Source organism: Muntiacus reevesi, chromosome 1 (assembly GCF_963930625.1).
Source record: "Muntiacus reevesi chromosome 1, mMunRee1.1, whole genome shotgun sequence".
Classification (NCBI taxonomy): Eukaryota; Metazoa; Chordata; class Mammalia; order Artiodactyla; family Cervidae; genus Muntiacus; species Muntiacus reevesi.
In genome coordinates, this window is record NC_089249.1 from 238,657,662 (window position 1) to 238,675,011 (window position 17,350).

A 17,350-nucleotide genomic window follows, 5' to 3' on the forward strand; every position below is an offset into this window, starting at 1 on the left:
TACGTAGAGTGAGATTTCTTGGTCATTTGGAAGGTATATGTTTAACTTTTTAAAGAACTGGTGAACTATTTTCCAAAGTGGTGTCATTTTGTCTTTGAATTATTTTTCATTCCTGTCAATATTGTATGAGAGTTTCAGTTGCTCCACATTGTGACAAATGCTGAGTATGGCAAGATTTTAAAATTTCAGTCATCACAGGGAAGGGATAGTGTATAGCATTGTGATGGTCATTTATGTTTCCCTTATGACTGGTAATGATATGGAGCATCTTTCCATGTGCCTATTTGCTATTCACACAAAATAGATCTAATTTAAAACAATACTTTCTGCTTTTAGGAATCTCCAAGCTCTACAGGTTCAATTCAGCTTAACAAATATTTATTTACTTACTCTGTATCATTTACAGTGAGAGCTGTTGTATCTAAGAATGAGACTCAATTCCTGGCCTTGATTTGTTCATAGTCTTGTAGCGGGAAATGGATAGTTAAAGGAGAAAATGTTTTCACTCAAGGTGTTAGTGCATTAATCATGGTAAGCCCAGGATACAGGGAAGACCACTCTCCAGCCAGGTGTGATGTTGGGTGGAAGACTTGAGTGGGGGTAGGGCAGGGAGCTGGGGGGAGCTTCCCCTGAAATTCTATCATCACAGAGATGTAGGCATGTTACCATTCATTTATCATATTAAAATATATTTTTGAATATTATATATCACCTGTATCACATATGTAGTATACACATATTCAAATTATATATATCTACCTATCAAAGAATTCCTAAGTGATTATAAAACATCAAAACAGATTTATACTAATTGTATATATTATGTACTTTTACTGTGATGTTTCATTAAAGTGTCTTTCATTTAAGATCTATATATACACATACATATTATATTTATTTATTGACTATTCAGTTCTTCCACTTGGGTTGGGTCCACACCGGGTCCATACAATCAACAAGTGAGGTTAGGATTGCTATCGCCCTTGAAACTGAAAGTCAGAGAGCTAGAAAACTGACCCAAAGTCACTCAAAAGCACAGCCAATCTTTGAACCCAAATCTTGGAACTTTAAGCCCAAATACTGCTTACAATAGTATTTGAGTACAATTGGGATATTTGTTCCACAATTTTAAGACTAACATACTCTAATCAGTTAAAGTTAAGGTCCAAGACATTATCAAATGTCTTTTGACTATATCAGATCCCTTATGACTATACAGTGGAAGTGAGAAATAGATTTAACGGACTAGATCTGACAGACAGAGTGCCTGATGAACTATGGATGGAGATTCGTGACATTGTACAGGAGACAGGAATCAAGACCATCCCCAAGAAAGAGAAATGCAAAAAAGGAAAATGGCTGTCTGAGGAGACCTTACAAATAGCTGTGAAAAGAAGGGAAGCAAAAAACAAAGGAGAAAAGGAAAGATATATCCATTTGAATGCAGAGTTCCAAAGAACAGCCAGGAGAGAAAGGAAAGCCTCCCTCAGTGATCAGTGCAAAGAAATAGAGGAAAACAATAGAATGGGAAAGACTAGAGATCTCTTCAAGATAATTAGAGATACCAAGGGAACACTTCATGTAAAGATGGGCTCAATAAAGGACAGAAATGATAGGGACCTAACAGAAGAAGATATTAAGAAGAGGTGGCAAGAATACACAGAATAACTGTACAAAAAAGATCTTCACGACCCAGATAATCACAATGGTGTGATCACTCACCTAGAGCCCTACATCCTGGAATGTGAAGTCAAGTGGGCCTTAGAAAGCATCACTACTAACAAAGCTAGTGGAGGTGATGAAATTCCAGTTGAGCTCTTTCAAATCCTAAAAGATGATGCTGTGAAAGTGCTGCACTCAATATGCCAGCAGATTTGGAAAACTCAGCAGTGGCCACAGGCCTGGAAAAGGTCAGTTTTCATTCCAATCCCAAAGAAAGGCAATGCCAAAGAATGCTGAAACTACTGCACAATTGCACTCATCTAACACGCTAGTAAAGTAATGGTTTGGGTTATTCTCCAGAATTTTCCAAGTATTTATCCAAATCCCTCATTTAGCCTGTGAGGCCATGAAGGTACAGAGGAAGTGACCACACAGTGACCCAGGATCCAAGTCCAGGTCTCCTGACTCCATGGTGTTATTTTATGACAAAAGCATGCTGCTTCTCAGTGCTTACAGACTTGCTGAGTCAGTCTGTTTAATCGGAGCAGTCTGTACTGCTGTGGGCTAAGAAGTGAATGATAATGAGAAGACAGTCTCAAGAGACCTGAGTTCAAATCTTAGTCCTGCCACTTCCAAGCTGAATGACTTTGACAAGTAACGTAACCTCTCTGAGTCTCAGTTTCCTCATCTGTGAAAAGGGGATAATAACACCACCAACATCATAGAGTCGCTGGGAGGCATCAAAGAACAAAGCATGGAAATCCGTCCCCTTGAGCTCTGGATTTCACTATTTGTTGAATAAATGAAGGAACACAAACACTTAGTTCCCTGCTGGGCTCATAATAGCACTAGATAAATTACACAATGACCAGTTTTTTATTTAATAATTGCATTAAAATTATTTTTTATCAAGATCAAATTAAAGAAAATTTGAGCACATTTTCACTAAAATCAAAACTCAAATACATAGTCTTCATTTCTCCATGTTTTCTCCAAAGCTTAATCCCATTTGGAAATTACATTAAAATGATTTATTATTAAGAAGCTGAGAATAACACTACAGAAATCCTTAAAATACACTTGTAAATAAAACCCACCACCTAAGTATACTAACAGTTTTTATTTTTCCTATTGCCTTACAACTTTTATTCAGAAATTTTTTTCTTCATTAGAATCAGAAAGACTCTCTTTACTTTGAATTATATAATAAATAAAGTTCATGAATTTTGTGTTTATGATTTCTAATGGTTCTGTGCTATTCTATCCAGTAGAGTCATTCCAATAACTTAGAGAAACTCAACCCCTGCAGGAAATTATAACATATTATTAACATTGTGTAAATCAGGCTGGGACTCAAACCCAGCCGAAACCCAGGATGGGACTAGAACCTATGGGCCAGGACTGAGATCACACACCTGGTCTCAGGACTTAATGAAGCTCAGGTTCTTGATGACTTATCACAGAAAGAATTCAGTGAGAGATAAAGTGATAGGTAAGAAGTGGGTTTATTTAGAGAGAAACACACTCCACAGACAGAGTGTGGGCCATCTCAGGAGGTGAGAGTGGCCCCAGGGTATGGAGTTGTCAGTTTTTATAGAGGTGGGTAATTTCATAGGCTAATGAGTAGAAGGAATACTCCAGCTATTTTGGGGATGGGACAGGGATTTCCAGGAATTGGGCCACCTTTCACTTTTTGACCTTTATGGTTGGCCTCGGAACTGTCATGGAACCTGTGGGTTTGTCATTCAGCTTGCTGATATGTTAAATGAGTGTATACTGAGGCTCACAGTCTAGTGGAAGTTGACTTGTCTACCATCTTGGACCTATTTGGTTCTAATCAGTTATGTTGTGACCTCGGACGTTGTCATTCTTTTAAAGGTTGTGCCCATATATACAGTGGAATAGTACTTGGTCATTACAAAACAAAACCAAAAACAATGCCACTGCATCAACATGGATGTACCTAGAGAGTGTCATACTGAGTGAAATAAGTCAGAGAAGGAAAGATATCATATGACATCCCTTATATGTGGAATCTAAAATGAAGTGAAACAAATGAACTTACAAAACGGAGACTCACTCACTTAGAAAATGAAAATGTGGTAGCTTAAGGGACAAGAACTATTTATGTGTTCATGGTTCTGCAGTGTGGTCAGAGCTTGGTGGAGCTGAGTCATCTCTGCTGTACACAGTACTGACTGAGGCAGCTTCACTAGGGCTGGGGGCTCCAAGATGGTTTTATTCAGATGCCTGGCGTTGCAGCAGGGGAGGCTAAAATGGTTACAAGTCAGCTGGTTTCTGTTTCTGTGGCCTCTCATCCTTCAGGGCCGCTGTCTCTCTACATGGTCTATCTGACATGTTAGCAGCATTTCTTTACTTAGTGACTGGCTTTCCAGAGAGTGAAAGCAGGAGCTCCCATTGTCCTGACACCTAGGGGGGTACTGGCGTAGCATCCTTTCTGCTGAGTTCTCTTGGTCAAGACAAGTCAGAAAGCTAGGCTGAAATCCAGGGGAAGAACTAGACCCCATCCCTGATGTCAGAGGGATGTTCATGTGTGTGGGAGGCACTGTTGGTTACCCTTTTGATAGTGACAGAGCAAGGCTTCAAACACAGGCCTGCCTGACTCCAGGCTCCAGACCCAGCCTCCCTAGCCCCAGCCCACCTTAGTGAATATCTTTGCATGGCTAGCTTGTTCTCTTCCTTCTACTTATTTCTAAGGTGAACTCCCAGGAACAGGGAATCCTGGTCAAAGGGCAGGCCTATTGCTGGGTTCTATGCTGAGACAAGTTGGCATCTGCAGAGCAAAGTGATCTCATGAGCTTCTCCTTAAGCATCTTGCTAAGTTTCCTCCTCCTCTTCACAAAGGAGATCCAGGTTTCATTTTGTTCCTTCTATTTTTGCACCTCCTTTGACAGAGGAAATCTTGGCTCCTGGTATGGAGAACCTCTTCGGGGCTTCTGGGGGACAATAAAGTCAGCAGAGTCATGAGGATCAGCTGCTCCTGAGCTGTGTAGGTTAGTGTTCCCTGTGGGGCAGAGGCACCTCTGGCAAAGGCACCTGATGTCCTTTTGGGGAGGGAATCATATAATATCTAGATATTATATATCTCTCCCATATTATATGTAGACCTTTTTCGTGGGCTATGGCCCCCTCCTCATGTTGATGTTTTTAAATGCTTAGTATCAACTACAAACAACTTTTAAAAACTCAATTATATTGAAACAGTTGCCACATAAGAAATTTTGCTATAGTAATATATATATATTTCTTTATTAACACATGAATAGCAAGATCTAATTGGTCTGATAGTTACCCTAAATTTCGAATTAGTGATGAACATAAATGACATTTTGTGATGAAATATGAAATATCTGTGATTTCTATTGGTGCCAAAGTTATAGGAACTTTTAATACTACTGTGAAATGTTTGGTACATTCATAATAGAAGGAAATGCTAAATTTCAGTTAGAAATTAGCAGAAAGAGATATAATTATTTCCCATTCAAATTAATGGTCTCTTTTTAAGAACCTTGGTTTAGGGATAGCAGGGGTGTTGTATGAAACAGCTTGACTCCTAGATTCAGAGGTGGGCATGTAAACCAGTACTGACCAATCGGAGCAGGGATTGGCCTAGTGACAGGCATTTGAGCCAAATTGATATAATCAGAATGAATCCTAGTCTTTTGCTAGGCAACTGGCACAGCTCCTTTGCTGAACTTGCTAAGAGGATTGGGTTTAGGCCTGGAGCATACCACCTTGCCATCACCAGGACAGAACCTGTCCCAGAATGAAGCTTTCAGAGGAAAACAGCTGAGAAATGAACATCCATGTCTTCTTGGTGACATTCCTCCTTTAAATGTGTTAATTAATGAAAGCCAATATATTATCTGTTAAAGCCAGGTTAAGTAGGGTTTTTTATTAATTGCAACCAAAGCAGCCACAACTAATACTCTATAGTCCCACAAAGCTTAGCAGAATGCCTGGCACAAAGTAGATGGCTCATGAAGGAATGATGAATGAGTTTCAAACAGTGTAGCAACACGATTGATATTATTCACTAAACTCATACATGCAGGTCTGGCTTGATTGTGTATTAAAAGATGAAGTCTATACTCATAGGAAACATTCCACAGGCTTTTGTTGATTGAATGAATAAAATGCATCCAATGTCATTATTTTCTATCTCCAGCTTTGTATAGTCTTTAGTGATATAACTAGGGCCATATAACCACCTGAAGAACATAAGTCTAGAAACATGATGCACCAATAGTTACAAATCAAATCCATGGCATATTCACCCTGGGGAGAGCCATGCAGCAATTTGAAAGAATTAAAAGACACTTGCTCCTTGGAAGAAAAGCTATGACAGACCTAGATAGCGTTTTAAAAAGCAGAGACATCACTTTGCTGATAAAGATCCATATAGTCAAAATTATGGTGTTTCCAGTAGTCATGTATGGATGTGAGAGTTGGACCATAAAGAAGGCTGATCACTGAAAAATTGGTGTTTTCGAATTGTGGTGCTGGAGATTCTTAAGAGCCTCTGGGACAGCAGGGAGATCAAATCAGTCAATTCTAAAGAAAATCAACTCTGAATATTCATTGCAAGTACTGATGCTGAAGCTGAAGCTCCAATACTTTGGCCACCTGATGCAAAGGGCCGACTCATTGGAAAAGACCCTGATGGTGGGACAGATTGAGGGCAGGAGGAGGAGGGGGCGACAGAGGATGAGATGGTTAGATGGCATCACCGACTCAATGGACATGAGTTTGAGCAAACTCTAGGAGGTAGTGAAGGACAGGGAAGTCTGGCATGAAGTGCTGCACTTCATGGGGTTGCAAAGAATTGGACGTGACTTAGCGACTGAACAACAGTTTGAAGAAATAGGTAGATCTGTATGTACTGATATGGAAAGACCTCTAAGACATATTAAGAAGGAAATTACAAAATAGTAATTATAGTAGGATTCCATTTTTGTTTAAAAGTCTCAATTGAAACTTTGAGGGTTTCTAGGTTTTTTATGTATAAAAAGCAAAGAAAAATCTCTCTTTTTTTCTTTTCTGTAAGGCAATTCATGAAACAGTAACGGTGGGCACCTACGGGGAAGGAGTGATATTGGGTGAAGGTGATCATAGAAGCTTGTCTTTTCTTTGTATTGTTTACATTTTTTGTTTTTTAAAAATATTCATTTTACTTATTTATTTGGCTGCCCTGGGTCTTTGGTTGCAGCATGTGAACTCTTAGTTGCAGCATATGGGATCTAGTTCCCTGGCCAGGGATTGAACTTGGGGCACCCTGCACTGGGAGTATGGAGTCTTAGCTATTGGATCACCAGGGAAGTCTCTTGTTTGCGTTTTTTACACAAGGATAAAATAATTGTATCACACGTAATTTAAAATAATTTGTAGTGGAGGACTTGCCTGGTGGTCTGTGGTTAAGACTCCGCACTTTCAACGCAGGGGGTGTGGGTTTGATCCCTGGTTGCGGCACTGAGATCCTTACATGTCAGAGGGCGAGGCTGAAAAGTAAAAAAAAAATTACAGTGATAAATAATAACTCTGACAGAAGGTGGAATATTCCCTTTCAACTGATATTTTGTCTTTGGCGTTGTCTGCCAGTATTCTTCAGGGAAGCTGAAGAGCACAGAGCTGCGCCCATCATGCTATACCCAGGATGCTCTGCGGCACCCAGGATGCTCTGCGGCACCCAGGATGCCACACTATGTCCTCTATACCTTCCGCAGCCTGTGAGGCCACGCCCCTTTCCCGGGGACTCTGAAGTTCTGGCTGCTCCAGGAGCCAAAGAGCTTCCACCCGATATAAAACGCTCCTAGGGTGGCCTACTGACCTGGATTCTCCGCTCAGGATCCCGACTCCAACCGTCTCTGCTGCCAAACTACACGTGGCCTGAATGATTTCCCCTGCAAAGGGGAGAGGGAATCAGAGCATCTCACAGTCAGGGCACTGGCCTTGGGGGAGACACACATCCAAGGCGCGTTTTGGATGGCCCACCCAGTCCAACCCCACTGTTGTGCAGACGGGGAATCTGAGTTTCAGCATGGAGAAGAGGTTTATCCAAACGTGAGTTCCGTGCCCAAGTTGGACTCCAAACTGACATCCAGTTCAAAGCTCATTTTAGGGAGGGTTCCTACCAGTTCCATCATAGCTACTCCTTTATGTTGAGATCTGAAGTCTCTGAAATGTCCCTGTTACAATGCAAATAGGCTACTTAAATAACATAGATGGCAAGTTACATTTTATTTATTATAAAAACAAAATTGTAACAAAACACAAATGAAAATATGAAAAAAAATTATTTCCGCCATCCTCATCATGTTTTGTTTGTTCACACTCCTTATGTCACTCTAACATATACACTTTACATGTACATTTATGCATACAACTACAATCACTTTATAAACATTTTTATAACCCTATTTCACTTAATGTTATACATATTTTCCTGTACATTTTCCATATAGCTTTCTACCTTCTGCAGAGTATTTTCATTGTTTTTGAATTATCAAATATTTTGAACATACAGAAAAGCACAAGGAATAATACACTGCACAGATTTAACAAATACTGATACTTTAAAAATATTTTTGAGATTATAAACAAGATCACAGGTACAACTGGAGCTCTCTTACATACAATGTACTCTAATCCCACCAGGAGAAGCTACATAACTTACAGGGTCTGGTGCAAAATGAAATGCAGGAACCCTTATTTAAAATCATCATGAATTTCAAGTCAGCAGCAGCAGAGTAATTAACCACGTGCAAGGCCAGTGTGACTGCATGAGTGAGGTGGCTCACCCATAAAGCCAGCCCTGGGTCACCCCTCTCCTCTCACTTTCCTGAAATGAGCTGTGCCTTTGCTGTTCCATGTTTATGCTTTTACATATGATATATATGTACTGGCCAATGCAATGGAGTGTTATTTTGCATATTTAAAAATATTATATGCATAGTATAATACTGCATATATCCTTAGGCTGCCTGTTTATCTCACTCATTGCTTTTGTGATTTGTCTTTGTGGATTCATGCAGCTGTTATTGATTTTCACAATTGTCTAATATTCCATTGTGTGATCTCACCACACAGTTCATTTTTTCCTGTAACCTGTATTTTTTTTTTTACCATAATTAATAATACTGCAATGAACACCCTTGAACACAGTTCTCTGTACACATGTGTGAGCTCTTGTCTACTGTCTGTAACTAGGTGTGGAATTGAACTGCTCTTTACTAGATGCTGAGGTTCTTACCAATTTTTTGCTTGGTATCAGTGTGCTCCCCCTGTATGTCTCCTCTTGTCCCACAGTCGTCTGAAAATACTCAAGAGAACCCTTATGAGCTGCCTCTTCTCGAAGACTCATCATCCACTGAAGCCAGAACCTGGAAGTCCTGACTCTTCCCTGTAATCAGCCCATTATTTCTTATCTATGACAAAAGCCTCGTGGTTCCCACTCTAAAATGTGGCCTCCGCCCATTCACTCTTCCAGATCCCTCCTACTACTTTCATTGTCTTGGCTCAGGATCCCACCTCTCCCACACACTTTTCTCCCAGCCCCACTCAGCTTTCAGCCCCCCAGCTTCCTCCATGAAAGAACTTATTACAGGGCTTTTCTGGTGGTCCAGTGGTTAAGAATCCACCTGCCAATGCAGAAGACATGGGTTCGATCCGTGATCCAGGAATATTCCACATGCCATCGGTCAACTAAGCCCATGCCCCACAACTATTGAGCCTGTGCTCTAGAGTCCACGAACAGCAATTACTGAGCCCACATGCCACAACTACTGAAGCCCATGTGCCTAGAGCCTGTGCTCTGCAACAAAAGAAGCCACTGCAATGAGAAGCCCGAGTACCACAACCAGAGAGTAGCCCCGGCTCGAACTGCAACTAGAGAAAGCCCGAGTGCAGCAACAAGACCTGGTGTACTCAGAAATAATCTTTTTTTAAAAAAGGACTTACTACACCCTAGCAAACTTCATGTTGACTAGTCTCTCCCCTGCATATTGTGGAGATCAGAGCTATGAGTTACAAGAGAGCAAAGATTATATTATGCTTACCATTTGTGGGCCTGTAGCACAGTGCCTAGCATCTGGCAAGGTTCTAAAAATATTTATTGAATCTATCTATCTATTTATCTATCTACACAAACATTATGCTGTAGCAGTCCCAGTTTTTGAATCAGATCCTTAGGATATGTTTCCAAAGGAGCATTATTGATGATTTAGGATAGTGAATGTGAAGTTCAAAGTCCTTTGTAAGTGAATTTGATCCACACAAAATTCTAGGTCAGGTAGGACAGACAGGTCAATCCTTAAAAAGATCCCAAAGTGATAAAAGCATAAAGATATTCACAAACAATAGGTACTCAGGCATTCTTACCATCTGCTTGCCTTATTTGCTAGAGATACTAAATTTAGTTGTTGCCCTTTAATTCAGGTATTAAATGTTGCTGTATTATATTATATATGTAATACACACATATATGTATTTTAAATGTTGCTGTATTATATATGTAATACATAAATATATGTATTTTATACATCTAATTATGTATTATATATATATATATATAAAATAATCTAGTAGAATTTACATCTCTGTGAAAAAACAGAATAATTCACCTCACTGGACCTTTGTTTCTCCATCTATCAAATGGGTATAATGAGGGACCATTATACCTGTCACAGCTGTCTAGGATCTTTTTGCTCTGTGGACAGATGAGGAAAAAGCAGGTGTTTCTATTCCTACCCCGCTTCATTATTCCCATGCTTTGTGTACAGTCATTAACAAGGCAGAGGCGAGTGAATGAAAACCTGCACTTGCAAATTTCCCAGTCACAGGTGACTTAACAGCTATTTAGTGCCCCTCACCTGCTGATTTGGGAACCCTTTTCATCATTTGTAGTGTGTAAAAGAGACAGTGATCTGCTATGTATCCCCTAAATGTATGGGTGAGTTTATAAGTTGACCCTACAGGGAGAAGAGGGCAACATAAAGAAATGCTTTGCTTATGATGGACTTTCTTTTTTTTATTCTGACTCCACTGTGTGGCATGTGGAACTTCCCCAAACCTATGCCCCCTGCAGTGGAAGCATGGGGTCATAACCACTGGACTACCAGGGAAGTCCCATGATAGAATTTCAAGCACCAAAAAGCTCTAGTCCCCAATTCTAAGACCCTCAACTGACACAGCTGGGTGGTTTCTTCCACAGGCTCAACCGTGAGGAGAAATCTGTCCCGTGAAGACACCTGAGCACAATGCATCCAGCCTGGAGCCCCGGCTTCTAGTCCTGGCTCAGTCCCGAAGGGGTGTGCAGCTTTGGCCACGTTCTGCTACGTGTTCAGTGAAGCTGGTGGGTAACATACACGTCACAGTTCTCAAGTTCTACAATTCAATAGGAGACGGAGCCAGCTTTCTAAATTAACAATACAAACCAGGTGAATTCTTAGTTCCTCTTGGCTTGAATTCCTGCCTCCTGGGACTGGAGAAATAGGTGGGAAATAGGTGTTTCAGACTCCCTGGCCTGGGTGAGAGGATCACCGAGTTGTGGGCGAATGGCAGGAAACTTCAGTGATGATCAAGACTCACGTGCCCTCTCCCTCATTCACTAGCAAAAATTTACTAAGCAATTGTTCTGAATAGAATGTGGGCAGGGTGGCAGCTGTTGTGTTCACTGATTTATCCATGGTTCACATCATCCCAGCTGGCACATAGTGGGTGCTCATCAGATGTCTATTGACTGATGGGTAGTTTCCTGCGGCGCAGTCATTTAGGGGAGCCTATTAAATGCAGATTCCTGGGCCCACTGTCAACCTATTGAATTTTAATCTCTGGTGACAGGGACCAGGTATCTGTCATGACTCCAGAGTTTGAGAATCATGGCTGTAAAATCTGAATAAAGGATTCTCCTATTATCAGAAGGGAGAAAACACTGTTTTTACTTTTGAGCATTTGTTGGTAGTGATTGAATACTGAAGTCAAACAGATTCACTTTGCTGCATTTCCATTGGAAAATTTCCATTCCAATGGAAAGGCATTTCCATTCAGTCTGTAGCAGTCTGGTCTTCACCGAGGGTATGAGCAAGGCAAACTCACTAATCTTGGGAGAGGCAAGGCCAATAAAAAAAGGCAGAGGAGAGATAGGAGTCAAGCCACATGAAGTTCGAGTTTGGCATGATTATTGACCTTCACTTGAAAGTCATAAAATAGGAAATGTGCCACCATCCCAGTGTTCTGGGAGGGGGTGCTGGTGTGAAGTCTTCCTCAATCCCTTTCAAGGGTCTGGGGTTTACAGCATGCACAGATCTAGCTTCAGATCTCAGCTGTGTCTCTAACTGCTTGGTCTTGGACTAATCATTTCAACCCCTTTTAAGCATTTGTTTCCTCAGTCATAAAATGGATATCACAGCGCCAAATATTCAGGGTTGTTGAAGACAATCTGAGATGATAATAAGCTCAGTTGTCTGGCACATGCGCAGAAGAGAGAAACTAAGTTTGGGCTGGTACCTATAAACGCCCATAATATCTGGGCTAGCGGGTTCAGTAGAGGTCGATTTAGCCCAACTCTTTTGTTTTCTACAGGTATGGAAACAGCCTCAGAGGGGGACGGTAATTGCAGAAGATTATATAGCCCATTAGGTTTCTTGAGGGCTTTTATGGATCAGAGAATGTGAAGAGATTGAGAATCCATTGAGTGGCCTTTAATAAAGGAATCCTTGGGATAAGATGTTTTTGTAAAAGAAGTTAGATATCTCAGGTCAGGTGCCTTCTCATCTGAATCTCTTGCCAATGAGTAGCCTATTCTGAGGACACAGGGATTAGTGAGAAAGACCCTGTAGCTGGGCAATTAAAGACAAACGCTTTTGGGTGGCACTGTTGAGGACTTCCCTGGGGGGCCCTATCTGGCACTACAGCTCTGCCAGGCCAAGGCTGGAGATGGCTAGCCTTGGGGACCCTCCAAGAATGGCCTCTGGGCTATAAGGGGGCATAACACCAATCAGAGGTGAGACTGGATCTGGGAGGGATGCTTCTTGGAAACAGCGTGCTGGGAGGCTCTGGCTCTGATGTCTACAGGCAGCAGCAAAAAAGCATGGCCTCAGGAGAGCACATGTCTTTAGTGCTGAAGGTGATGACACTGGTAACGGTAGTGATGATGATGAGTGTGAGAATCAGCACTTCCTCTTTGCAGGCTACAGAACCAAGTAATTAATTTTACATGCATTGTTCCGTCCACTTTTCTCAAGATCCCTACCTAGTGGAAACTGAGGCTTAGGTTAAGTAAACTAGCACAAAGCTAGTGAGCACCAGGATTCAAATTCAGACCTATTGGAGTTCAAGATAGCCAGCAGCATATAAGCTCTGGAAGAGAGGAAAATAACATTGACCAGGTCTTCGAGGGACATATATTTCACCCCCATTTTTACAGATGAGGAAACAGAGTACCAGAGAGAGGTTAGCACTTCCCCCATGAAGTCAGGTACTGTACTAAACACTTCGCATATGTTAGCTCCTGGATCATCATAACACCCCTATTAAGTAATTCTATGGTCCCTATTTGTGTAGATGAGAAAACCAAAGCCTGAGAATAAATGACTTGCAGGTGCTCAGAACCAGGCACTCTGACTAGAGGGCCCATGCTCTTAACTCCCTGTGTGACCCAATATTGGAGTGAGATGTGATGGGCTGGACCAGAGCCTGGGACTGCTGACTCCCAGGCTAGCGCTCCAAAGCTCCATGTAGGCTTTCTCTTGGGATCCATTGTTCCTTAAAAGTGCCCTGAACTAAAGCCCAAAGAGTGAAATCACGCCGTCTGGTTCTGGGAACCTCAGACTGGAGAACAAGGAAACTCCTGCTCCGGTGTTCAAGTCTGAGCAGGTGTCTAGGGACTCTCCCTGTACTCCTTTCCTGCTCCGGCTGGGAGGGAACCAGGGAGGGTGGGCAGGGCGGGGCAGCCCTTGCTAGCTTGGGATGGGAGGAGAGCAGAAGGGCCCAATAAAACAGGTTGAAATCTTCCCGCCTTTCTGCCTTTATCCAGGCGGTGCCCTCATCTCCTGGCTGGCAAACAGCAGGGCATGGTGATGAAAGTTCAAGGCTGGTGTCAGGAGGCCTGGGGGCTCTGGGTCTGGCCCTGGCACTCACTCCATGCACACTCTTGACCCTAGGCAGTTTTCTTATCTACGAAATGTGTGGTGATGGTAACGAGAGATCTAAATCCTCTGGAATTTTTAGTTAACACATTACTAGGAACCGACTATGTGCCTAGCACTGGAGACAGCATGTGCAAAAAGAAACTCAGGCCCTGCTTTCATGGGTCTGTGAAGTCTAGTAGAAGAGGTCTGAAGATCAAATCTTCCCTGTGACTACGGTAAAATGGCAACTGTTACGTGTTTTAAAGGTCTGCAGAGCTAAAGCAACTGGGAATGTTGGAAGTGGCAGGAGAGGGAGTGAGTTGACAGTCCGAGGAGCAGCAGGGAAGGATACAGTGAAACATACAGGTTTACTCCGTGAATACCCGTGGACAGGAAACAGTACTCCGTAGTCAGATGGCTTACTCAAGAAACGGGGAGGCCAGTGGGCCAGCAGAAAGCTGGCCACTTCAAGGCACTGTGGCTATGGTCAGAGAAGGCGTTGAAGTTTTCCGGGGCGAAATACAGCGTGAAGGAAGACATAGAGAGATGGTTAAGAATTTGGGTCAACGCATCTTCCAAAGAAAAGATTTTTTTAAAAAGCTTCCCCCTCCGAGGAGCCTTCCTTGATTTCTCCACCTTTGACCTATGGTATCCCTCCCTCTCTGGCTGCAGTCCAGCGAGACACTCAAGCCTCCGGGGCAGTCAGACCTGGGCTTTGTCTCCCGGTATTAAACTACATTGTGGCTTCAAACGAGGTCCTCTGCCTTCTGAGGCCTCAGTTTCCCCAGCTGTGCCGAAGCAGGTTGTCTCGTAAGGACCCGCCCAGCGCTAACGCAACGTGATTCGGTCGGCAGGAGCAGTGGGCTGCCTGCATTGCTGCGCAGGCATCGGGCTGCCGGCTGAGTACAGTCACCCGGCTGCGGGCGCTCTCCTCCTGGGCCGGGGGCCGCGGGCGAGGATCCCGGCGCCACATATTGCGCAGGGAAGTGGGGGCGCGACCCCCTGCTTGCGCGGGCGCCCTGCGGCCCCGCCCCCGCAGCCAGCGGCCCTGCGGCAGCCGGGGCCTGAGCTCCGCCCTCCCTCCTCCCGCCGGCCGCCCTCCCTCCTCCCGCCTCCCTCGCTCGCTCGCTCCCTCCCTCCCCCCGGCCGGCTCGGCGCTGACTCCGCCGCACGCTGCAGCCGCGGCTGGAAGATGGCGGGGAACGACTGCGGCTCGCTGCTGGATGAGGAGCTCTCCTCCTTCTTCCTCAACTATCTCGCGGACACGCAGGTAAGATCAGCAGGGGCCACGGGCCGGGAGCCAGGGCCGCTGAGCTGCGGGGGCTGCCGCCGCAGCCGCGGAGGCCGGGAGGCAGCGGTGGGCGCATTGAGGGGATCGGGGGTTCCAGACTGCAGAGCCCCCCTTCCATGCACTCTGCGATGCACTTCTTTCTGGGGACAGGGAGCTGGAGGTCCCCCCACCACGCATGCCGGACCGTTGCGGTCGCTACGGCCGCTGGCGAGGGTCTAGCCTTGGTTGCTTGGAGTCCGGCCCACCCCCACACCCCCGACCGCTGAGCTGGGGGGGGGGGGGGTTCCGTGCTTCCTTGAAGAGGTTGAGCAGCGTCAGGTGTGGGGGACCCTCATGCTGGGTCTGGGTGCAGAAGGCGCGCCCTCAGGCTCCCGGCACTTGCTGCCGTACTTTCACGTGGACTTGTGGCCCCGGCGCAGGCGCCTGTCCCGGTCCCCGGAGTCCCCTGATCCTCCGGTCTCGGGTACGCGGTCTTCTACAGCTAGCCCCCCCGAGGCTCTCCAAAAGCTCCTGCAGCGCGGAGTTTCCTGCCAATTGCCCGCTGGAGGCATAGGGGTCTGCAGGGCACGTGGACATGCGGGCGGGGATAGCACCTTCCTGGTTTCGCTACCCGGGGGAGCCCCCGGGGGCGAAAGCCTGGCAGGATGGGGCCGGAGGACCGTCTGGGGGCGCCTGGGTCCCCCTGCTGCGCGCGGCCCCTGCTGCGCGCTCGGCGATGCTGGGGGAAGGGAAGGCGAAGCGGCGAACCGGGATCAGGCTGCGCCTGGGAGACCCACTGGCGACACGCGCGTGACAGGAGAGGGTGCTCCGTTGGGCCGGGAGGGGCGAGGAAGCTGGTTACTTGGAAACGCGGGCGGGGGGGGTTGCTGCTGGGATAAACTGCTCGGAAAATGCCTGCACAGGGAGTGCGCGCCCCCTACCCGTTCCCCAGTTTTCCCCACCCCATGCCTGTTGCAAGCATAAAGTTTGGCCCCATAGTTAGGGTTTTTTCTACGGCCACCCCGGCGCGGGTAGCGGGGAGGCTGGGGGTGCAGCCGAGCCGCGAATGAGACCCCGGATGCGGGTGCAAGCCGGAGGCAGAGAGGGGCAGCTGGGCTCTACCGGGCGCGGCTCGCTAGGGCTGGTTTGGTACCTGGAGTCTGAGCGCCGGTGCCGGCTTGTTTTGCATAACACTGGAAGGGAGGGGGAGGGGGGCGGGATGTGGGAGGGGAGAGAGGGAAACTTTGCTTCTTGTTATATCTGCCTGTCTTTGGGCGGCAGCAGCTGTCATGGGACCGGGTGGGCGGGGAGAGGCTTGCTAGCTGACTCCTTGCCGTGAGATGCGACTTGGAGGGGACGCAGCAGCCGAGACGTTCAGCTCTGGGGGACTCTGGGTGGTGAGTCCCGCTGGCTGCTGGAACCGCGCGGCGTGGCGCCGAGAGGAAGCCCGCCACGCGCAGAAGGCCGTTCCCTGATCGCTGCGGACGTCCATGCGTCAGGGAGTCGCGGGGCCTCGTGGTCGGTGGCGGGATCGTTTGGGTGGGTTCCGGGCAGGGGCCGCAGGGGCTAGTGGCGTATGATCGCGCTTCTCCAGGCCAGGGGAAAAGTGTGATGAATGGTCTGCGCGCGGTAGTGTGTGTTTGTGTGCACACGCCGCGCGCACCGGGCGCGTACCTTTACCTCTGACGAAACTGCAGTGGAGCTCCAGCGGCAGTCACCGGGCGCCGGCACTCTCCCCCGGTCCCTGTCTGCTCCGAAGGCCGATCCCAGCCTCGGCACCACCGCCGCGCCCACAGTCCCCTAGCCCCTAGCCCTCTAACCGACAGCGTGGGGCCGGAGGGACTGGATACAGGGTGGGCCGAGTTGCTGCTACGAAAGTTCTGCCCTCGGCCCTCTCGCTTGTCCGGGGGTGTCTGCAAACCCCTCTACTAAGACGCGGATGTAGGAGGCCTGAAATAGCCAGATACTCGTTCAGAGACCCACAGGAAGAACTCGTCCACTTTGGACACGACCCCAGGTTTCAACACCATCTTCTGTGTTCTTCGGCTCACATTTGCCCTTTTAGCCGTCCAGAGTGCCTACCCAGCAGGCAAATTTCACCTAAGGAAACTAGAAATTTGGGTAATCGTGTATCAGCAGAGGCAGTGCAGTGGAAGTTAATCTGGGACGTTTTGCTTTTTTTATGCAACCACGTGATGGGCTGAGGCCCTTCGGGTGATCTCTGCCGTCCCAACTAGGAAAGTGTAATTGATAGGGGGAGCTTTGCCGCCGC

The 17,350-nt window shown here is 46.0% G+C and overlaps 1 protein-coding gene across 2 annotated transcripts in view; it reads left to right on the plus strand.

Moving 5' to 3' along the window:
* Positions 1 to 14,976: 14,976 nt before the first annotated feature.
* Positions 14,977 to 17,350, plus strand: part of PPARGC1B (PPARG coactivator 1 beta) — a 113,340-nt gene continuing 110,966 nt past the window's right edge. For both annotated transcript variants that reach the window (XM_065918880.1, XM_065918881.1), the window contains exon 1: positions 14,977 to 15,078. In XM_065918880.1, coding sequence (XP_065774952.1) covers positions 15,001 to 15,078 — 78 coding nt within the window. In that variant the 5' untranslated portion in view covers positions 14,977 to 15,000. The remainder of the gene's footprint in view (positions 15,079 to 17,350) is intronic.